General features: G+C 32.9%; 3 protein-coding genes across 3 annotated transcripts; all 3 read left to right on the top strand.

Annotated features, from left to right (window-relative positions):
• The first annotated feature begins 4,468 nt into the window (after positions 1–4,468).
• Positions 4,469–7,574, top strand: LOC123700944. The gene is made up of 3 exons (XM_045648325.1): positions 4,469–5,207; positions 6,858–7,039; positions 7,121–7,574. The coding sequence occupies exons 1-3, from the start codon at positions 4,634–4,636 to the stop codon at positions 7,541–7,543; spliced, it is 1,179 nt and encodes a 392-aa protein (XP_045504281.1). The 5' UTR covers positions 4,469–4,633; the 3' UTR covers positions 7,544–7,574.
• A 6,373-nt stretch (positions 7,575–13,947) lies between these two features.
• LOC123700839 (gustatory and odorant receptor 24) lies at positions 13,948–17,798 on the top strand. Its single transcript, XM_045648182.1, has 5 exons — positions 13,948–14,481; positions 15,510–15,767; positions 16,893–17,171; positions 17,279–17,440; positions 17,604–17,798. The coding sequence occupies exons 1-5, from the start codon at positions 13,948–13,950 to the stop codon at positions 17,796–17,798; spliced, it is 1,428 nt and encodes a 475-aa protein (XP_045504138.1).
• Positions 17,799–21,166: 3,368 nt separating this feature from the next.
• Positions 21,167–23,986, top strand: LOC123700840 (hsp90 co-chaperone Cdc37). The gene is made up of 5 exons (XM_045648183.1): positions 21,167–21,262; positions 21,371–21,937; positions 22,160–22,275; positions 22,693–22,882; positions 23,594–23,986. Exons 1-5 carry the CDS (start codon positions 21,230–21,232, stop codon positions 23,813–23,815), a joined length of 1,128 nt encoding a protein of 375 aa, XP_045504139.1. The 5' UTR covers positions 21,167–21,229; the 3' UTR covers positions 23,816–23,986.
• The last annotated feature ends 897 nt before the right edge of the window (positions 23,987–24,883 follow it).

Genomic DNA, 24,883 nt, shown 5'->3' with positions numbered 1-24,883 from the left:
TTGCCAAAAAAGAAATGAGATCTAATTAATGTGTGCCAAGTTCTGCAGACAGTCCAGAAATTTATTTATAAAGATGTATTAAGTTCTTAGGTTGACTGAAAACTCAATTGTTTTATTTTCCCTTAGAGAACAATGTTTATTCCAAAATATAACTTTTTTAATTTGAATAATATAATTATTTTCACAAAGCAAACAACTAATGACCTATTGAACCCCATAATTTGATGAGGCTAGTTTTACATACTGTTTATATTTTGTGAAGTTCTAAAAACTAGCCTCATCAAATTATGGGGTTCAATAGGTCATTAGTTGTTTGCTTTGTGAAAATAATTATATTATTCAAATTAAAAAAGTTATATTTTGGAATAAACATTGTTCTCTAAGGGAAAATAAAACAATTGAGTTTTCAGTCAACCTAAGAACTTAATACATCTTTATAAATAAATTTCTGGACTGTCTGCAGAACTTGGCACACATTAATTAGATCTCATTTCTTTTTTGGCAAATTAAGTCAACGATTGAACTCGGCTCCAATTTTTACATTTATGTTTTTGGTGGGATATCATTACTTTTTGTACAGAAAATTACTCTGCAAATTTGATTTACTTTATGAATATAATACTTTTTATATACGATTTTTTTTATATTTTTTCTTGCGGATTCTTTGTATGGTTTGTTTAGTATTATTTTCTATATTTTCTTGTATGTTATGAATGTCAGCGCACATTGCCCCGTCATTATCTGCAATTTTTTAAACTCGTTTTCTGTTTAAAAGATTACATGATTTTCTAAACATCCAGCGTGAATATGTACACACACTATTACAAAGATGCAAAGATCGTTGTAGAAGAATCGTCGCTTTACTCCATGACGTTACGGTATTGCCATGATGAGATTTTGAAATTTTACTCTAAACGCGCCTAAAGATGTTTCACTTATATTAATATTAATATTACGCAAATTAAATCATTTCGACCTTCGACAAAGCCTTCTTCCATTACACTGAAATTAAAAATAAACTAAACACTCATAAATAAAGAATAAAGAAATGTGAATTTGTAAAATTATATATTATTTTAACTGTATGAGCAATATTTTTATTACAATTTTCTTTTATTTTACGTTTAATAATAGTTTTGAATAAAGAAATCATGCAATCGAAGTAATCCGCCCTAGCGATACTAGCGCGAGTGAGTGTGATGTCAGAGGCGCATCGAATCTACAGATGTTTCGCGCTAAAATATGTAAACTTCAATAATCTATATCTCAGTCATTTATTGATGGATTTCAAAATTTTTTTCGGCCACTGACTAGTTTTGATCTATTTTTTAAGACTAGTAAGGTGAATATACTATTTTCTATTTTTTTAAACTTTTCCATTTTTCCATACAAACAAAATTAATGTCATTGAAAAAAAAATTAAATACAAATAAATTCAGTATTTTCTGATTTTTTCCTTTGTACACTCACTATTACCTAGCTGATTACAAAATTTGAACTTTCTAGGTCATCTGGAAGTGGGTTAGGTTTTGTATATGTCTATAAGTCAGTCAGTCTTAAAAATTGCGATTTTTGGATATTAATATCTACGCAACTGTTTAATCTGTATTTATGAAATTTAAGGTTCTTGTTTATCTTGAGGTCCTCTTGATATGTACCAAATTTGGTTTATTTAACTTAAATAGTTTTTGAGTTATAAGGGGGTGAAAAGTGGCTCGAAATGGTTCGTGTAAATATACACACGGCTGCTGCTCGCCAGTTCTCTTCGCTTGAACTCGGCTTGACACGCTGCCGCGTGTCTAGATAAATTTTAACACAAATTTAATCAAAACTCTTTACTCGAATCAAAACAATAATCAACAATCATAGAACACAAGATAAACTTAAAATGCACTCCTGACGTGAGTCATAATGACGGTTGTTGACATATTGCAAGTTGACTCTATCCCACTCTAACCTGACTAATTTAATATGTTTGTTTCGCCACTCCAAGAGCAGAGCTACCAATATGGAAATATTTGGTCAGATAGTTATTCATCAAATAAATCACGATTGAAAAATAGGCGAGCCGTTATGAGTTAGATAAGCAATTGAATAAATCTATTCGAGGGGTAGTTATTAGACTGTTTATCTGGGCATTGAAAAATCGGCCCTTAGTGAATATTTCAATTTAATCGTGATATAATATTATGATATATCTAGACATAAATGTAGTATGCATACAATAAATAACGTAAATAATATTTATTTGTTTTGTAAATTTTAAATTCAACTGAAAATATAATCGTGTCAGATATTATTGCCTCCTAGGCGACGTCACATATTTATGCTGTGAGAGGTTTTCACAATTATTTGCTGTACATTTTCGTCACATAATTTTGATGCCACTTTATTATGCTGCCTACTAATGTCAGATATTTTTGCTGTATACGGGCAGACAGATATTATTGAATTTGTTCTAGTGACAGATATTTTTGCACATCGCCCCCTAGGCATATATTATTGCTCGTGACTGTACTACAATATGCGTGCTCTTGCGTCAATGAAACTTTTTTTTTCTCAAGTAAAAATAAAATTATGAGTTATGTTATGTAAGTACACAGAAAGTTCGATTCGTGTCGAGTCCACAATACTACAGCTTTCCTTAGGAAAACAACACGATCCCGCAGCTAAAGGCACTTACTGCGAGGATTATCTGGATTGTCGGTCAACAAACAAGGGAATTATATAGAGATATAGATATGTCTATATATATATATATATATAGATATATATAGATATATATAGATTATATAGATATGTCTATATGAGACATAAAGTTACATGGTTATTTTTTATTGGGGATAAGGAGCCGCTTTGGCCAATAGTTTTGCTAATAAACTGAACTATACTATAAAACTTAAATGTTACCTACAATAAATATAAAAATATTTAGTAATATTGCCTAAAATTATACGTAAGTAGTTATTTATAATGTATGTACCTAGGTACAAATAACAAGAGGTAATTAGATTTTTTAACCAATTTCACGAAAGGGCGAGGTTGTAAGATTTTTACGCCGTAGGTTTTAATTTTTCGATAACAATTTCATACTTTGCTTGATAGTAAGATAGTGACTCAATCTATAAAATGTAATATAATTAAACGTGACACGTTTTATTAACATAATAATAAACTTTACTACAAATAACAATAAACTTTACTACAAATAACACGGACGTGGTGATGAGCATTTGTTACCGGCCGAACCCGATTTCAGGACAAACTAGTTTTACCTAGGCTAAACTAGTTCGACCTAGCCCCAATAGGAGAAATTAGTTTAGGCTAGGCCAAACTAGTTCATCCTGATATAAATGCACACACAACCAGGATAAACTGGTATGGCCTTGTCTAAGCATTTACCTGGAAATGCAAAAAATTGTTGAAAAAATAAAGGTATTTTATTAAATTTTAATTATAACTGGTAAAATAAACAAAACAATGTCAAATTGGAAAATAATCTTTTTTATTAAAATATAATAATTTGCCGTTAAAGCTAATGGTACTAACAATAATTATTATGGTACCTAATAGAAACAATCAAGGAAACAATCTCAATAGCGATTATTATTAGGTACTTCACTTCGAGCGGTCAAAATCTTAATATACATATTGTAATCAAATAATAATATACATATTAATAACTAGCTTCCGCCCACGACTTTGTACGTGCATCCCCGTTTTTCCCCGTTCCCGCAAGAATTTCGGGAAATCCTTTCTTAGCGGATGCCTACGTCCTAACATCTACCTGCATGCCAAATTTCAGCCCGATACGTCCAGCGGTTTGGGCTGTGCGTTGATAGATCACTATATCAGTCACCTTTGAGTTTTATATAATAGATATATATTTTCGACTAGGTTGCCAGTCAAAATTCACTAATTATAAATATTTAAGTAAAATTAGGAGAAAATAAATTTAAAATTTTGCAAAAAAACTGTGAACGCATTAATCCTGCGGTAGGATCTTAGACTATAAACTGAACAAGAATAATTGGAAAAATAATCATACTTATTAAAATTATTAAGATATTAGCTATATCGTTTAAACTCTTTTTAAACTAATGGATAATTGTTAATACGAACACCTTACAAACACTCATAGAATCGATTATTATAACTACCTACACTTTGAGCTGTCCATAATTTTATGTAATTATCTTAAACGCAACCACTACCGCCAGCCAGACAGCCCGGACTGTAACCGAAATAGCAAGAGAAACAGCATATCAAAAACCCAACTATACTAAAATGACTTTTTTTAAAACGTTGGTAGCTCCCGTACCATATAGACCGTATTGGTCTTAGGATGAACTAGTTTGGCCTAGGCAAAACTAGTTTGTCCTGAAATAAGATTTGGCCGGTAACAGATACCTATACAGTTTATTACCTAGGTACACATTTATTAATAAATGATAACCTCATGTACATATTGCTATTTGCTACATTTCATTTTATCACGTAGCATGATGGTTATCTAGAGTAAACTTTCGCATTATTGCAGGTAAATTATATTTACTTGCATTGAAATGATTATTTCTAACAGTAGTGGTTTAAACATCAATGAATAAGGAGTAGGTAACTTCATCTAAATAATATGTATATCCCCGAAGATCGTCTCAACGATATTCTAAGTGAGGTAGCGAAGAAAAGGAATCTTAAAAGATGGAGATATATATGCAAAAATAGCATGGATGCAATTGAAAATTACTTCGGTGTTTTAGTTCCTGCCACAATAAACGGCACTAAAACTGACAAATCTGAAGATGATCTAACACTTCATTTATTAATTAAAATTACTCCGAACAATATTGAAAGAAGAATGAAACAAGTTTTCAAATATTTATTTGAAACAGAGACCTTCCTCTACACCATTCTACGTCCCAAGTTTTGTAATTTATCTGTTGTGAATATGGATGGCTTAATACCGAATTGTTATTATACTGATTTAGATCCAGAGAAGCAAGTTATAGTTTTACAAGACATGACCTTTGAAGGTTACCACAGATATACAGGTCAAAGGTTTCTTGATTTTGATCATTTAGTTGTGGCTTTGAAAGCGCTTGCAAAATTTCATGCTGTTTCCTTAATATTGGTAGAAAAAGGCAACGTGTCTGATATTAATAATGTAATAGCTCCGTACACAGACACAGACCCTGTAGAATTGAATATAGGGTAAACGCAGCTATCAACGACCCATCGAAAATCTGAAGGTATTACCGACCTATAAAAGTAATTCGAAATTTAAACGTTTCCAGAACTATTCTAGCTATAGGTAGGCAAAGTTATACACGAATGTATTACTTGAGCATCGTATACTTTAACGTTAGAGTGAGTAACTGAGCAAAAAAGAGTTAAAATGCGTAAGTTGCTGCGGGGTAGCGTGGAAGCAGGACGTGTCGTACTGTTCCGTTGTTCCTTCGGGTAAGTACTGTGAGTATCTTTTTAAGACATTTACAAACAAATGACATCTATACTTTAATTTATATTACTAAATGTCAATGCATTTAAGTGTCAACTTTTCATTTCTTACAACATTTTATTAATAAAAAGTAATTTGAAACGATAAAACTTAAAATTAAAATGGGACGGTGTTAGCTTCACCAGTTTAAGTCGTAGCAGGTATCAACGACCCGTAAGTCGGCAATGGCAGCAACGTAACTTTTTGTTTTATTTTCTTTTATGTTATTATATCATACTAACACAAGTGGTTTTATGGACCAGTTTAAATCTAAGCTATGAGTCTTCATAAAAATCTATTAGCGACTAAACTTTTTTGTCTAGTGTTGTGTCTTTTAGCGTTGTCAATTTATACAAAGTTATGATATTTTCGAGGATCCCTATCGAATAGTTACAGTAGTAAATCATTGTTTTTTTTTTGTTTAAACAATATGCATTTGTTCATATTTTGTATGACATTAATCAATTATAATCTATTTTATAGTCTGATGGTCAAATGAATTAAAATAACCATTTTTTTATGGGTCGGTAATACAATTTAGGTTTATACTTACATACTTTAATACCAACCCATGTGGGTCGGCAATAGCAACTATAGGAAGCTATTACCGATCGAATATAGATTGTTTAGTTTCTCATCTACAAATTCAAATTTGCAGAATGTAGAATAAAGATGTTTGTATATACAGATAATATTGATCCTTAAACATTCTGCTCGTAATTGAGCGTGCAAATATATTTTTATTACTTTTATGACATAATAGGTGCCTATTAAAAATTATATTTTTTTTAGGTTAAATTAACATAAAACATATAATTAGGTATATTTTTTCCAGAAATATGGAGCCACGAAAGCGGCGAAAAGTATTCAGTAAAACACAACTCGCCGAAGCAATCAATCAAATAGCATAACGAAATATCCTAGAGTTTGAAATCCTTAATTTAATATATGTACATATATTAATAGTATTATGTTGACAACAAAAAAATACGAATATATTTGCATTTTTATTTCATTTTATTAAGATCGGTTATCATCATCATCACTAGCTTCTATACATTCTATTGCTGGAAAAAGGCTTCCTCTCACATACGATCGGGAATAGCTGCATAAAAATCGTTTATAGCTTCACAGCCGTTTTTATGGGTCGGTAATAGCAACAATCGACTAAGTCACATTGGAAATTATTTTTTACAAGATAATCCTTTATGAGAATGTATTTGCTTCAATAAATACATTTTTTATACATAACACTAGCATATAAAATTAAATTATAAATCTTTAGAAGAACAAGTATACTTAAAAAATATGGTTGATTTTGAAATTGCCTTAGAGGGGTCGTTAATACCTGCGTTTACCTTAACTTTGAAATTAGCTCTAAAGAATCATCATAAATACTTCAGTGGCACTAAATATGAAAAATATCTTAAGAGTTTGTTATCCAGATATTCCAGTGTCCGTTTGGATAGTTTTCAAAAAGCACGCCGATTGATATGTGGACACGGGGATTATTGGAAGGAAAACATTTTATTCAAATATAAGGTAAGTTTCTACTTTCTTCTATACGTATATATAAACTAAAGTTAACATTTTTCAGTTATCAGAAATTAATATTTTTTTTAGGAAAATAAACCCGACCAAGCTTGTATCATTGACTTTCAAACTCTACGCTTCCTGAGCCCTTCGCAAGACTTTCTAAGCTTCATCCTTGTAAGCACAGATGGAACGACCAGGTCAAGCCATTATGAAGTATTAATGACTACATACATCGAAGCTGTTACTGATATCCTCGCTTCTATCAATGAAAATCTAGCCAAATCATTCATTGATGATTTTAAACACGATCTTAACGTTGTAGCTGATAACTGTTTGATTACATCGTTTATGAGCTTTGCCTTGTGGTATGGATTGGAAGAAGAAACCCTTTTGCTAAGTAAAAATAAAACGGACAAAAATATAGCTATTATAAATTTCACAGAGACGATAAGAAGCGCCATTGACGATTTGGAAAGACTTCGTTACATTACTATTGATACCAATGCATAATTCATTAAAAATATACGATTAAAAAAAGTAATTTAGTTTTTGTTTTCAGATATACCTACCATCTGTTAATAAATCATTTATATTCTTGCATTTAAATAAATAATTATGATAAGACTAATAAAAACATTCACTGATACGTGATATTAGCGGCTACCTCTGAATTTGAAGTGTAATTTCTAGATAAGTAAGTCACATCACGTCGACAACATAGGCTCAAGGTTACCGAAGATGAAACGGATGATCCAGTGATGAATACTAACTAATTGGACAACCTACCCCTTTATATAAAACATTTAAACCCATCTATTTGCTCGGATCGCGAAATCGTGAAAGCCATTCCAATTTTGTCGTTTGTTACACGTGCGTATGGGACTGCAACGGGCAACCTCTCTCTATTACATATCGCAATTATGCTTGTATTCATTGGATATCCCTAATTAACAACCCAAAATTTTACTTAATTTAATTTACTAATATTGTATGACAGACTCGCACAAATGAAACGGGACCTAAAATTGGCAAATGCCTTTACATTTCTAATGCGATGTCATACCGATTTGATTTTTGAATTACAAAATGTTAACAAATTAATGTTTGTCAATTTGTTACATTTATGTAGGTAGACAAAACAAAGAATATTAGGTGTAATTCCTCTGCTGGTTGACTGCTAAAATATTGAAATGTAGATTATAAATCAGCTCGAAAGCAAATTTGGTGAATCTGTAAAGTCGATTTTGGTAGATAATAATACAACTTGCATTGGTTGCGCGGGCAATGAATATTCATAACGACATTCCCGTCTGCTCTAATGAAATTTGTGCTAACTTTAAAATCGATAACGAACATGAAATATTAACAATTTATAATTAAATAAATACAAATATAATGTTCATTTCTAATACGAAGTGTTTCATAGATGTAGGTAGTACCTAAGCTAGGTAGATAATTAATGAGAATCTATTAATTATAATTACTTTAAATAATATATGTATAAGGCAAGGCTGTTTTAAGGCAAGTATAAAATCTGAGAATAGTACCTAATTTAATTTAATTTCCTTTCCTCCAATTTAATTTTTCTCCGTACGTCCGGTTGTCTGGAAGAAATCGCTGCATAGTGATAAGACCGCCAATTGTTTTAATGTATTCTTAGGTTAATTATTATTGTAATAATTCTAAGAGCAATAAAGTATTAATAAATTAATAAATACATATTCTTTAAAATTTATTAGGTAGGATGATAAAGATGAACTGTGTACTAGCAATAGTTATATTATCTGTGATAAAACAGTAAAATCTATACTTAATAATATAAAGCTGAAGAGTTGGTTTGTTTGTTTGTTTGTTGAACGCGCTAATCTCGGGAACTACTGGTCCGATTTGAAAAGTTCTTTCGGTGTTAGATAGCTCATATATTTATCGAGGAAGGCTATATAATATCATCACGCTACGAACCAACATTAGTGGAGCCACGGGGATGAAACCGCGCGGAGCAGCTAGTAGTTAGTAAAACTTATTCTTGGGGAAAATATTGCCTCCTCAATATTTATCAATACAAATTGAATAAGAAGTTTGAAATATATTCTAAAATTAGCATTGAAACTTCTATAAAAGTAAAGTCGGGTAGGACTGGCTATAATAATGTCATTTATAAGACTTCTATAAACAGCTATTTCTATACAATTATTTATTTTCTTTGGGTTACAAGCGAACAAAGACGCTGCCTGAATCTAGTTTACTATGAAAGTTGTTCAACCTAATTTAGACTGAAAGAAACATTGTTGGAATAGTTAAAAGAAACTTCTCGAATCCAGACAATATCAATAAAACGTACTTCATCAGTATAACAATATGATCATAGAGCGTCTATTGCCAAGGTATTGAATGCACTTAGAAGTAGTTAGGTACGTGTATCCAGGGTTATACCAGACAGAAAATTTTAAGCATTCGTTTCAGATTTTATCCAATTTTTCCAAAAATGTTGCTTTAAAAAATGTCGTCACTACCTACTTATTTCGTTTAGAAAATATTCCGTAATATATATATACAGGTATCTAACTAGAAAAAAAACGAGCGGATATGCAAAACCAATTTAAAAAGTAATAATTAAAATATTTTCTTTCACTTTGCTTACATTGAAGTGGTTATGAGATATAGACTATAGAGGTTTTTTGTATATTTTGACTGGTAACCCTGGGCATACAAGGTAACACGAAGCGAGAGATCGTTATGTACTTAATTTGAAACTTGGTGCCATGTTATTCGTCCAAGATTAAACTAGGAGCCGGATATTGGAGACGTTGGATCCGACGGCAGGAAATATTTATATATTCATATAATATTCGTGCTTAGGCAATCACGCTAACTGAAATGGATATTATGAAAGTTTCTAAAGATGAAACGGTTCTAATGTATATACTTAGTATTCGAAATTGGAGCTAATATTAGAAGTTATTAACATGAAAAATAAATATAACAGTTTTGTAAAAGGTATGAGATAAGGTATTATAAAGGTATCTACGTTTAGGTCAGGGTGATATTTTTTCTTATTAAATTAAATATGTTACCTACACAAATAAAAGATAATAATAATAATTGAATTTACTCAGAGAAGGCGATATTATACATACACTGCAGTCTGATTCACTGAGTAGGGGAGACCGGGTTTGGTTGTCTCACGGGTTGGTTGTCACAGCGGTCTTAACACAAAACTGAACTATCGAATAAGTCTGTTGAACAGCGTGGCAAGAGCGATACAGTGACAACGCTGTTCTCACTTCGCGTCAGACCGCTCCGATCTGCCGTGAGGGCCTCACACGAGTTTATTGTTTTCGCACAGCAAAAGTAAATTTTTGTGCTGCTGTGTCGAACCTCGTAATTATACGTTCTTGTTTCACAGTAATAATGTTTCAGTTCATTTGATGATGATGAAATGTGTTTTATAATATCGTAGTACAGTTTTTTAGATAATCATTGACCGGAATTTATTTTCAATGTTTTTTTTCTAAAACGTGTTATGGGGCTCGTTGTCACAAATTTTCGGGGGCTGGTTGTCACATGTCAACCAGCTCCCTGTATGCGAGCTGACTTTATTTGCGTTTTGAGGTTGTTTGTTTCAGCCGTTAATTTTCAATCAACACCGGAAAATCACCCTAACAAACCTGTTGGAAGTCCATATATCCTTGATGACTCTATATTGACTCACGTTTATTATTATTTGCTAAAATTGTGATTCTTAATATTCAGACTGAAAAAAAGACTGTCTACGGTTTCATTTGGTTAAGAGTTCTAAATTAAAAACTATTCCGTAAAATTATAAGACCAAAAAGTGACTTTCTATTTATAAATTGCCTGTTATTTAGTATGTGACTACCTACCCTAGGCATTGTGACAACCATCCCTGACCCGGGGTTATAAGTCACATTTTTCTTTAGGGTGAAAATACAAAATATTTCTACAACTGATAATATAATACAAAAATACGTTTATTTATTTTGTAACAGAATAATTACACTATCGTTTGGTATACAAATATCATTCCTAAACAACGTATTTTGGAAGTTACATAAAAAAAGTTAAAAATGTGACTTTCATCCCCGCTCTCCCCTACAAGTTCAAGTGAACTTTCCTAATTGTATCGTCCGAAATCGTACACAAGAAGTTCTACTAGTGAACTGTGACTGCGGCAAGATAAGCACTTCCCATTTGTATTAAAAGCCAACAGTATCTATCTAATTGGGTATTGTAACAATTTCTAAGTCTCTAGGTAAGTACCTACGTGAAAAGAAAGACCCTACATAAGTTCGTTTAAAATTATATCAATATTTCTTCATCTTTTTATTATCTCTATATATTTTCAATATAAAAACCCGTAAAATATAATTTCAGAGGATTTTGCTACATCTGCATAAAATTGTAGGTAAGTAAGTTAGTTATTAATCATTATAAATGTTACCTACTTTGAAAATCCAAAGAAAATTTAATCAGGATTAAAAAATTTACGAAGCGTACGTACGAAGCAAATGGCAATACGTCTTTACGGTTAGCCGCTAATCTAGGTAAATCCAATATTTACAAGCAATCCTTCAGCATTGACGCAATAGTTAGCTCTAAACTATTTTAAGAGCAATTAAGTAGTAAGGCTCTTTTACACAGCTTAGAATTAAATTTGCTAGCATCGCGCTAGCTTAATCGAACGTAAATTGACAAGATGCAGTGTAATGAAAGCATTTTGCGAGCTCCATCTAGCAATTAAATAGCTTTCCTGGGGCTTGTTTATAAGTGTTTCGTCTCTGATTAAGCTGCCCTCGCTAGTTTCCCTAAAATATTATAAGGGATTCAATATTCGCTAGGTTTCTTGGATTATTCATTCATGTGGATTAAGATTCGACATTAATTGACCTTCAAAACGAAAAATACAGCCATTTCAATTGTAGATATAAAAATATATACCCATGTGTTTATTTGATGACTGAATTATTGAGTCCACTACAAAAGTGCGAGGTTCTGCGGTTTCATTTATGACACCTCGCTGTTTATGGCCCATAAAATTGTATTCCCTGACGTTCATTTGTCGATACGAGTACCTACGCACTTTATGTATTGCGGAGCAGGTGTCCTATAAAACGTCATATTTTATTCCACTCTTATACCCGTGATAAACTTTTTATTGCTTTTTATTGAAGGCTCCTGCTTGTATCCGATTATCCGATATTCAGAATGAAGTGAATACTCGTGGATAAATCTTTAATTTGCCGATTCATTCATATTGTCATTTTGTTTATATTCTTTTCACGAGATTTAATTGTAACGAGCTTTTATGGATAACATTTATTCGAAATAAGGGGTAATAATTAGTTTACACGTTTTATTACTGATACGTTTTACGATTGCTATCAACTAGGCTATAAACTCCAAATGTTCGTCTAGAGATTGAATCTAGATGAATTATTATACACATTAAGGTGACTAGTAGAGCAAAACGCGAGTTTGCTGCTAAATTATAATGCTTTAAAGTATAATATGATTAACTGCAGTAAAAAATCTCAGATAAATATATGATATTCTTCAGGAGATAAACTAGTTTGATAGTGTGTTGAAAACACAATACAACTTATTTTACTCGATAGAAAAAAAATACAAAGGTACCTCTAAAAAAATCTTTTGATGCTTAAAAACCATACTAAACTACATGCAATCATTCTGTTTTTTCGGCAAATAATTCTACAAGCAACATACTAAGATAAATACTGTGTTATTTTTTTAGTCCAATCAATAGATTTCGTGTAGATCGCAAATTCTTATTCCCAAACCAAAAACGTACGCATGTGTGCGTGAACGCCTGTGTACCGACACTACCGGCCGAGGCCCGTTCGTAATGATGCGCGTATGGCGTTGGGCTGCAGCTGTGGCGCGGCGTGTGTGTGTGAGTGTAATGAAATGCTTGCTCAGGGCAGCGCCTTATGGTGTTGGAGAACTGTATGACTAATAAATAAGATTAATAATTAATCTTAAACAATTTATCCATAAACTATGTATAGGTACTAAATACCTACCTATTGAACTATCAGTTTCATATTATTTTATAGGTAGGTAATTTAACGATAAATAGTGCACCACTTAATAAAAGCTTCATTTAAAGACCAAAATATGTTTGAGCAGCATATCCTCCCTTAACTTTTTATGTTTTGTTAGAAAGAATTTCTTAATTTACAGTAATTTTGTGTAGTTAATAAATTATCATTATTCCTACCGAATTTAAAGTACCTAGGTATCATTTCATAACGTATCAAAGGCTAATTCGATAAATTTTTGGTGGGAACTTAATATTTCACTATACGCCGCGCCAAGCCTACTACAAGGCTAGGCTTGAGGGTCACCAAGGAATAATGAGTTCACTTCTTTCAATATATGTTTGTAAAACAATGATTAATTGATGTTAAATTGAAACAAAAACTGTTGTTCCGCGTTCGCTTTTTAAAGTACCTATCTGATAGGTATGTATTGCTAATATCACGCAGTTTATATTCAAACGTACAGTGGAACTAGAACAGAATTTCAAGAATTAAAAGGACTAGTTAAGTACATCTATATTATATATTTTTTATGAACCTTGATTTTCTTATACAGAAATGCATTAGGTTTGTTTACTTAACAATGTAAACTCTTTACACTTGCCCTTACATTTTCCTACAAGGTCTATTTCAAGGTGAAGAACGCACTTAAACTTTTATGAAAACGTGCTTACGTGGCCACAATCATCTTGTCAAGCATTGAAATATTAGGGTACGCCATTTTAGTCAGGTGCCGACCATTACATTCATTCTGTCTAACAAATTCAATTCAAAAGGTTTCTTTTTCCGATTTCTAACAAAGCGAAGACTTAAAAATATTTAATTTCACCCGAAATGTCTCTTTATGCGAGTAATTCTTTATTTCCAACAACAATATCTGTACCTAATGGTTTTCCTCCACGAATGGAAGATAAATCGAGAAATAAAATAATTTTCTTGGATGTAACTCCAGCTCAATCTCCATATTTAAGACCGGTTTCAAAGAATTCTATAGTACCAATTAAAGATAACCTAATTATTCCGGAAATATACAAGGACATTGTCTACGAAAATATAAAGCCCGTCTTTACCCTGCTGCGTATTATGGGGATATTGCCGCTCACGAGACCAACGGCAGGCTTAAACCAATTTCAGATTGCATCACCCTCAATGCTCTATTCTATGGTTATATACATTTGTTTGGTCGGATACGTTCTTTATCTTTCCCTACACAAAGTGCAAATCTTGCGAACGGCTGAAGGCAAATTTGAGGAGGCTGTAATAGAATACCTTTTCACGGTATATCTTTTTCCTATGCTGGTGATCCCAATAATGTGGTACGAGACGCGTAAAATTGCAGAGACTCTAAACGGATGGGTTAGTTTCGAGGTAAATGAAGTATTTATAAGTATAACATTAATTTTCATTTACGACCACGCTACATTATTATTCTGAACAATGACGTAACATATATCAAGCTCACAAAAACCATTGTAATGTTAGTTTAGCAGACCTTTTCTTACCTTAACTTGCCTTTTGGCCTAGATATAAACAAAGGAAAAAGTTAAGTAATGTTTTTCTTGCGCCGAAGTAAAGCAATCCTTTTAACATTATATTGATTATATCGATTTTTAGTATACAAAAAATATTCTCCTTTAATTATTCAAATACAAAATCATCCCGAAAGTGTCGGATCTTTACCATAATCCTTTAATCTTAGGGAATATAATTATTATAAGAATACACCTGATTTAAAAGAGGAAGAATTCTACTTATCTATTTAATTAAAGTACGACAATAATAATTTAAATATCTACTTAAGCTTTTGAATAATTCAAAACTGAAATACCTATGACTCTTACGCTCATATTGAAAAAACTCGGGTAATCTATACTAATATTATAAAGCTGAAGAGTTTGTTTATTTGTTTGTTTGAACGCGCTAATCTCGGGAACTACTGGTCCGATTTGAAAAATTCTTTCAGTGTTAGATAGCCCATTTATCGAGGAAGGCTATATATCATCACGCTACGACCAACAGGAGTGGAGCCACGGAGGTGAAACCGCGCGGAGCAGCTAGTGATAATATAATTTGGTATACCTATATTACCTAACAATGGTAATGGTATGGCCACTTTGATTAGTATAATATCACTGTTCAATGTTTTTTAATTAATTGACACTAATTTTAATTGCTAGATTTTTCCTTCTTAAATTAAGCTTTAAGTACCTACTTAGGACAAACAAACCCTCCTCCATTTAAATTTCATTCATAAGTTTACTGCGGCTACCGATTCGCTCGCTTGGTTCATTCTACGATTAAAAAAATATATACCTACTATATTGAAACTAGTTCATAGAAATTAAAAACAGGTGTTATAGTACTAACTATAAAATATTCTGTGTATTTTTTTGCAGTTGGCCTACAAAGCTTTGTCCGGTCGAGTTCTTCCTATAAAACTTTACAAAAAAGCTCTAGCTATTGCGACTATAATTCCTATATTGTCTACAACATCAGTTATTATCACTCATGTTACGATGGTTCACTTCAAAATGATGCAAATCCTACCTTATATATTTCTTGAAGTGTTAACATACATATTGGGTGGATATTGGTATCTTTTATGTGAGGCGTTGAGCGTGTGTGCTAATGTTCTCGCCGAAGACTTTCAACAGGTAACGTACCTATTTTACATTGTGACATTATAGTTATTTTTTTATTTTTATTTGTCTCTTTATTCGCACATTACTAGATACTTTATGATAGAGAAGAAGAAAGAGAAGTAAATATCTTTATTTGAAAATCATATTCCGATTGAAAAAGTTAAGGTTACGTAGCCGTAATTCGTAGCGGTCTCTACGACTCCACTATCCTAACACTATGCTCACACAATACTTCTTCGAGCTTTTGGTCAGTATAAAGAAGTATCGGAGCAATGTGTGGATATTATTATTGTATATGTTACCGGAAATGTATGAAATCAAGGAATTGTATTGTTACCGGAAATGTATGAAATCAAGGAACTGTATACGGAAATGTGTACAATTCCGATACCATTTAGGAAATGTATAAAATATTGTTTAATAAACTATTTAATGCATAGATATCATAGGAAATGTATAATCTTCCTAGGAATTGTATACAATTCCAATATCGTATTAGGAAATGTATAAAATAAATGATTTCTGTAATAAAACACTGTATCGGGTAACAGTCTTACCGTAAAATAATAATAATATGTTCATATTATCTTACTAATTAACATTTCTTAAATCAACTTATATTCAATCAAATCAAATTTTCATTTGGTTAGTAATCAGTACCCTCGTCCCGCTGTCCCCTTGTACACGTCCCAGTCGGATTGTATAATCCACCGTATTACAAACGACCGGCATTTTGTAATATGCCGAAATTCGTCTTTTTCAAAAATTCTACAAAAAGAGGTCGTAAGCCGACGGAGCCCCACTTCGTGGGGCTCCTATTTCTACGTAGTTTAAAAAAACACGAACCTAACCTAACCCATCCCCTTATCCAAACCAATATTCTGATTACGGGAATTTTCGGCCCTCCCCCCATCGACCCGCGTACCTTCCAATATTGAAATGTATAGATTTCCTAGGCAATGTGTATAAAATAATTTATTTTACACATTTCAGGGCGATTTCAGGAATTACATACATTTCTTAGGAATTGTATACAATGACGGATTACATACATTTCCCGTAACATATACATAAAGAATAGAATTCTAAGAAAAGAATTATATTCTAGAATCCCAATAAACCTATAACTATTTCCAGGCTCTCCGTCACATTGGGCCGGCAGGAAAGGTCGCTGAATATCGCGCTTTATGGTTGAGACTAAGCAAATTATCTCGGGACACAGGCATTGCCAATTGTTATACTTTTACTTTCGTCAATCTTTATCTTTTCCTAATCATCACTCTGTCTATTTACGGGCTGTTGAGTCAGATATCCGAGGGATTTGGTACAAAGGATATTGGCCTGGCGTTGACGGCTTGCTGCAGTATTTTTTTGTTATTTTTTATCTGTGACGAGGCACATTATGCATCACATAATGTAAGTTTTCAATATTTTAATCAGTTAGTAAATAGAATAACTTTTAAATTAAAAAAAAATTGATTCAAATATTTAGAAAATTATTCTTTAAAATTTATTGTATTTAGGTGCGTACAAACTTCCAAAAGAAACTGCTCATGGTTGAACTATCCTGGATGAACACAGATGCCCAAACGGAGGTGAATATGTTCCTGAGGGCAACTGAAATGAATCCCTCGCAAATAAGCCTTGGAGGATTCTTTGATGTCAATCGGAACCTTTTTAAATCGGTAAAACACTCAATAAAAATAAATAAAAATGTTATTTGAACTTACGAATGTATAATTATATAGCAAAAATTTGCCAATTTTCTACCGCCAATTACGTACAAAATAATATGTAGGTACCTACAAGAAGACCATGTAAAAGTATGTATATTTAAATTGCTTTTAGCTCCTAGCTACAATGGTGACGTATCTTGTGGTGCTACTACAATTTCAAATTAGCATTCCTGATGATAGTCAAGCTATGGAATCCGATGAGATGGATGAACAGGCAACCAGTAGAGTTGTTGACGAAATAACAACTACTACGACAATCGCAACGACGATACTCACTACTTTAGCAAAGAAAAAAAAGAAGAATTAGTTATTACAACTCTTATTACAATCCATAAATTAGTTTATTATGTAATAGTCAGAGAAATAGGTGCATAGCATAGGTACAGGTGGCCCAGAAAGACCGAAGTGGTGTGAATTGCTTATAACTTTTTATTTAAGAGATATTTTTTTAATTTTTTTTTTTTTAAATACATTAAATTTATGGGGAATATTTTTGGATTAGTTATTAAAAATGATATCCCGCAAGTGGTGGCCATATTCTGCTTCGCACAAATGTGCTCTTTCCAACACATTTTCCATGACCTTTCGCAAAACTTCCGGTGGTATGTTGTTAATTTCTTCTCGAATATTGGTTTTTAACTCCTCAATAGTCCTAGGCTTATTAACATAAACTTTTCCTTTTAAATAGCCCCAAAGAAAACAGTCTGGAGCGGTTAAATCCGGGGAACGCGGAGGCCAATTAAAATTGCTGTTACGAGAAATTATTCTTTCACCAAAGATGTCGCGTAAAAGAGTCATTGTGGCCCTCGCAGTGTGCGCTGTGGCTCCATCCTGTTGGAACCATATTTGCGGATGGTTTTCCACGGCTGGCCTTACAAAATTTTGCAACATGGCCCGATATCGATCACCATTGACGGAAATGGCGACACCTTGTTCATTTTCAAAAAAAAAATGGGCCAATGATCCTTTCTGAAGAAACACCGCACCAAACGGTACACTTAACTGGGTGAAATTGTCGTTGATGAAGTACTCTCGGGTTTTCCGTAGCCCATATCCTACAGTTTTGCTTGTTAACGAACCCATTTAATTGAAAATGGGCTTCGTCACTCATTATTAAGTTATGAATAAAATTTGGATTCTCTTGTGCTTTTTGCTGGAAATAAATTGCATAGTCAAGTCGTTGCTGGTAATCTGTTGGTTTCAATTCTTGGACAAGTTGAATTTTGTATGGAAACAATCCTATGGTGTGCAAAATTCGCTGCAGCGACGTTCTTGAGAGGCCCAGTTGTGACGAACGTCTCCTGGTTGATGTTTCTGGATCCTCCCGAATACTCTCCTGTACCACTTGAATATTGTCAGCCGTGTGAACAGTTCGGTGTCTGCCGGGACCAGGAAGGTTCCTTACTGCTCCTCGTTCTCGAAAATTTGCAACCAGACGGTTTATTGTTGACTGAGAGGGTGCAAACCGCACATTAAATTGACGACGGTTTGCACGCTGAGTCAACACAATGGACCGTTGATTTGAAAAGTAAATTTCAACAATTTGGGCACGTTGTTCAATTGTGTATTGCTCCATTATAAATTATCCAAGTCTTCTTTACAAAATACTGAAAAGAAAAGAAAAAAAAAATTATAATAAAAAAGTTATAAGGAATTCACACCACTTCGGTCTTTCTGGGCCACCCCGTAGTAATATAATATCGTCCATGTATAATATGTATTAAAATTGAATTATAGACCTAGATATTATGATATTAAAATTAAAACGATGATTAAAACTACAGTAATGTTGTTAGATTTTAGTTTTATGTATGCAGACTCAAATAAGTTGTTAGGTAATTAAATATTATTTAGGAATTTTAAATAAAATAAAACCTTTTTAAAGTAACTACCCGAGTGTATTTTATCAAATTTTATGTTGTGGACCTTGTTGTGGACTATCCTACTATTCCTATCCAACTTAAAATGCGAAAGTAACTCTGTCTGTCTGTCACTCAATCACGCCTAAACTACTGAACCAATTTGCATGAAATTTGGTATGGAGATATTTTGATACCCGAGAAAGGCTACCTTTTATTGCTAAATATGTACCACGGGCGAAGCTGGGGCGGACCACTAGTCTACTATAACTTATTATAAACACGATTGACGGCAGTTTGTAAGAATGCATGTATGTATGAATGAAGTATGAATGTATGTTTGTTACTCTTTCACGCAAAAACACATGTAAATTTAATAGTAAAAGATCGAATCTATTATTTTATCCCATTACCTCGCGAATGTGGCCGCAGGGTCTACCTAGGTATTTATTCAAATAAAAACGAACATCAAAGAGTTCAAGTGAATACCGAATTTAGAAATAAACAATAGTTTATACAACCACTAGCTGTGCTCCGCGGTTTCACCCGCGTGGCTAGCGTGATGATAATATCACCACGCTAGGCTGTATTATAATATATTATAGCATAAAAGCCTTCCTAGATAAATGGACTATCTAGTATCTATCGCCGAAATAATTTTTCAAATCGGACCAGGAGTTGCTGAGATTATCGCGTTCTTAAACAAACAAACAAACTCTTCAGCTTTATGATATGAAGATAGATTTTCAACACATTTTCAATCAATAATTCAATTCAATTTTTTTATGAATGGCAGTACTGCTGGTACCACAGCTGCGGTTTTCTTTAAATTAAAGGCCGCTGCATACGTGACGGGAAAATACCTCGGACGGGACGTGAGCGGGACGGGCACGTGATTGCCACGTTCAAAACGGGAACGTGGTGCTAACGCATACGTACCGTGGCATTGATTCGGATCTAACGTGCTAGTGTTGTGAACAACGAAAGATGGATTTTTCAATTCAAGAATTGGCTTTAATTATTATTTATTTTTTTATTAATTATTTATTTATTAATTTAAACTAAACAATACTGTTTTTGATTTATAAGCTTAAGATGTTTCATTTTTATATTTTTGGTAATAATGCCGCCATAAAACAAAAATATTATGCAGCACTAAAATTATTTTGGCATTTTAAACATAAAATACGTAATTCAGAACACGATGAAGTGTCACAGGAATCATCATAGGTGAAAAGGACTAAGTATAGTTAGGAATACCACAATATATTCATTAAATAACACTAACCGTTTTCACTGTATGACAATTTCACAGCAATTTTACGCCATAAATAATTTTTATACTTTGTGTCTAAATATTGTGGGTTCGCTATACTATACAACGCTGGATATGAGCGAACACATTCGATCAGTTTTTCGTCGTCCATTTTCGATACTTGGAAGGCGTCACTATTAATCTCTCCGGCACGAACGGAGCGACTGTGCATACGTAGCGAAATCACGGACGGGACGGGGCACGTGCGGGACGGGACGTGCTAAACATCGTCGGCGACGATATTTTTCCCGTCCACGTTCCCGTCCCGTCGATGTTCCCGTGACATATGCGTATTTGGATACATTTTGTATGCAACGATGTTTCCAAAACTTCCCGTCACGTCCCGTCCGGGTAAAATCCCGTCACGTATGCAGCGGCCTTTAATTGACATCTATCAATGTCAGCTTGAAAGAATATTCCGGAGTTTTATGTGTCAAAGGAAGTTACTAATAACTTTATAGCTGCATTCTTGTTTTATCTAGAAAACGCTTAGTCAAGCGGCTTTCTAGAAAGTTATAAACAGTTTGCTGTAAAACCCAATAAACAAAACACACAAACACAACAATGGTCGATTACAGCAAGTGGAAGGATATTGAGGTTGGTTTTATATCAATTTTATTTTAAACTTTACGGTTAATATATTGTAAACATTGTGCTATTTTTCAATTCTTCTTACATTTATATTCGTTTCTAATTTATTAACAGATATCAGATGATGAAGATGAAACTCACCCAAACATTGATACGCCGTCGTTATTTAGATGGCGTCATCAAGCCAGAGTCGAAAGAATGGAAGAAAGAAAAAAGGAAAAACAAGAACATGAACAACGTAAGGCTGAGAATATTAGGAAACTTAATGAAACCAAAAAGAAGATAAATGAAGTGGCACCTGACAGCTCAGATATGGATTCACTGAAAAAAGCCCTTGCTGACTTAGAAAATGAGCAAAAGGAGATACAGAAGAAAGAAGACGAATTAAGAAAGAAAGAAAAAACGACTCCATGGAATGTGGACACAATAAGTGAACCAGGGTTTACTAAAACAGTAATTAATACAAAACCCGCTAGGCCTAGAGATGAGAATTTGACTGAAGAAGAGAAGGAAGCAAAGATGAAGAAATTCATAAATGAAAATGAAAAACTTCTTAAGAAATTTGGTATGTTAAGAAAATATGATGACTCCAAACAATTTCTCCAAGAGCACAACCAGCTTGTGTGTGAAGAAACAGCTAATTATTTGGTTATTTGGTGTATCAATTTGGAAATGGAGGGAGTGAGTAAACTTATACAATAATCTATTTCTATTCCTTTAGGACAATTTGTAAGTAAAATGGGTCTACAAATTAAAGATGCCAAATTCTTTGAATTCATGCAATTATTGTACTCAAATTTTTAAGTAAAATAACTGAGATTATTTGCTAACTATCAGCATTTAATCTATAAACTATTAATGAACCAAATTATGTAATATTTATATTTATGTATATGCTTTCAGAAACATGAGCTAATGTCCCATGTAGCCCATCAAACTATCTGTATGCAGTACATGCTTGAACTATCAAAGCAATTGGATGTGGATCCCCGTGCATGTATTGGGTCATTCTTCTCAAGGTATTTATTTATAAGTTGTATTTTTTTTAATGATGTCTCTGCCATAAAAAATAGATTTTTATAGAGCATATAAAAATTAAAAAGTGGCAAGGTATAGCAAACTCCCAGAGTTTCATTCCATAGATATCAAAAATCTCAAGATTTTTTGAAGTGAAACTTCTTTATCGGGGTTGGAAAAAAATTTAGTGTAACATTTTTTCGTTACGCGTGACATTTTTACGCGCCATCTTTTTCTTATCCCTACCACGCGTGATTCAACATATTTCTGTAAAGTTGCATAATATAATAAATAATTTTTTGAAAAATAAGGTCATAAAGAAGTTCCACTTCTTTCGTGTGTACACTAGTACACGCACACATTTTTTTACTGTGCTATCATCTCATACCAAGAAAATTGACCAATTAACATATTCACAGAATTCAAGTAGCAGAAAAGACATACAAAGACTCCTTTGATGATGAGCTTGAACAATTTAAGAAGAGGATTCAAAAGAGAGCGCAAGAGAAGATACAAGAGGCTATCAAAGAGCAGGAGGAGGAGGAGAGACAAGCCAGACTGGGGCCAGGTGGTCTGGATCCTGTGGAAGTTTATGAGGAGCTGCCTGATGTAAGTCGTAGTTATATCTGTAATTCTGTAGTTTAAAGTTGACATATAGTATTTTTTTAATAAAGTAAATGTTTCCCAAAATCAATCAATTTATTCTTGTTTCAATATTTAACTTTAATTCAAAATATTACCTTTTTTTATGAGAATTTATTATTAAGGCAAAATTACTCTATTGTTTATTATTGTTTGGCATTAACTTTAAATAATTATTTAAAATTGTGTTAACTCAAACCTTTTTTTTATTAATTTTGTTTCATTAATTAGTTATTCAAAATTACTATTTCCTGTCATTGAGATAATATTACTACATATGGAGGAGACACCACAAACAAAAGCTGTGCGCCATTTTTTTGCTCTAACTAAGTTTTAAAAATTATTATCTAGTTAGGTACTTACCAATGAAAGTTATTCCATTGCACTTTTCCGTATTATTTGTGCAATATCGTAACACACACGAAGGCATATTTGATGCGTTTCACTTTAAAACAAATAAAAAATGAGCGTGCAGTTACGCCATATGGCGTCATCCGCTCAACATAGCGGAACATAAGTGATGTAGGCGGTGTCGTCTCCATATGTATATCTCAATGTTTCCTGTTACATAAATAAATGTAATGGAATGGAAGTTTAAGTTAGAATCAAGAGAAATTGCTATGTTCACGCTCCGTTTGTAAAATATGTATTCTATAATTGAGGATGATGATGTTACAGGAATTGAAGAAATGCTTTGATGCTCAAGACGTCCCAATGCTTCAAGCAACTATAGCGAAAATGCCAGAACAAGAAGCTATTTATTATATGAAGAGGTGTGTGGACTCCGGCCTATGGGTGCCAGGAAAGAATGATGAAGAACCTACTATGAAAGATAATAGCGGACAGCCTTCTTCTGAAAAAGATGTAGTGCCTTCTATCAGTGCTGAAGAATTAGATTAAGTTCTCTGATACCTTGTACATAATTTAAGCCACATGGCATTTGCATTTTATATTTTTTGCAGTATAATTGAAATAAATATCTAGTATTATTTCATTGTTTTCCACCTAACCTTCAGTGGATGTTGTGTACAGAACAATGCTTATTATTAACCCAATATATGCTGGAGATTATGTATGAATTTTTATTTATTCCTCCTTTCCAATTTAATTCCCCTCCTAATTATATTATACAATTATTGTATTTATTATTCTCTGCATAAATATTTTGTGATTAACTTTATCATCAGGTCATCAAAATCAGCTCAATGATTTAGGCTTCATGGAGTGATAGATAGCGTTAGCTACTAGTAAGTATTATGTGTTATAGAGTTACTTTCTCTGTGTAAAAGAAAAAAGTATCAGATATAAACACTTTTATAACTTTCGCTTTTATGACATAGGGCCATAGGACTTTTCAGGTCGTTTGTTATTGCTGGTAAATGTTAACAGGTTCACTGTCCACAGACCAAATATGGTCTGTAGAGTATATAGCACTACTAGTCCACAGACCATATGTGGTCTGGTCGTCCATACGATTTCCAGGCTGTTTTTAACAGTGAACGTGGAGAGATCGTCATTTATTTCACGTGGACTTGACAGAACATAACCTATATACCAAATAGTGTCGGGACATAGGTAACAGATGTACCGTTTTATCATAAATAATTCCTGGACGGACATAAAAACATAACTGGACGTATGGAACAATTCTCACTATATAAGCTGGACAGTGAACCTGTTAAAAATGTTATGACGATTCAAAAGTGCTTTTATAAGAAGTCTACTTGAATAAATAAATGATCTAGTCTATCAATCAAAATATATTTTAACTGCTTCATCACGCAACCGTCCACTCACCCGATAGAAGTAACAAAAAAGTTGAAAGGTGTAGGTGTAGGCTAATTAGCCAGAAGTCAATTCTGGTCTCGATTAAGTTGTCTCTTTTTTGTACTTACTTTGTTGTCATTTGGTGCGTTAGTATGCCGAGTTCGAATGTTGGTAATCTATCTACACCTTTCACTTATAACA

This window comes from Colias croceus, chromosome 20, assembly GCF_905220415.1.
Source record: "Colias croceus chromosome 20, ilColCroc2.1".
Taxonomy (NCBI): domain Eukaryota; kingdom Metazoa; phylum Arthropoda; class Insecta; order Lepidoptera; family Pieridae; genus Colias; species Colias croceus.
The sequence above is the reverse complement of the archived record's forward strand: the minus strand, read 5'-3'. Positions and strand labels throughout refer to the sequence as shown.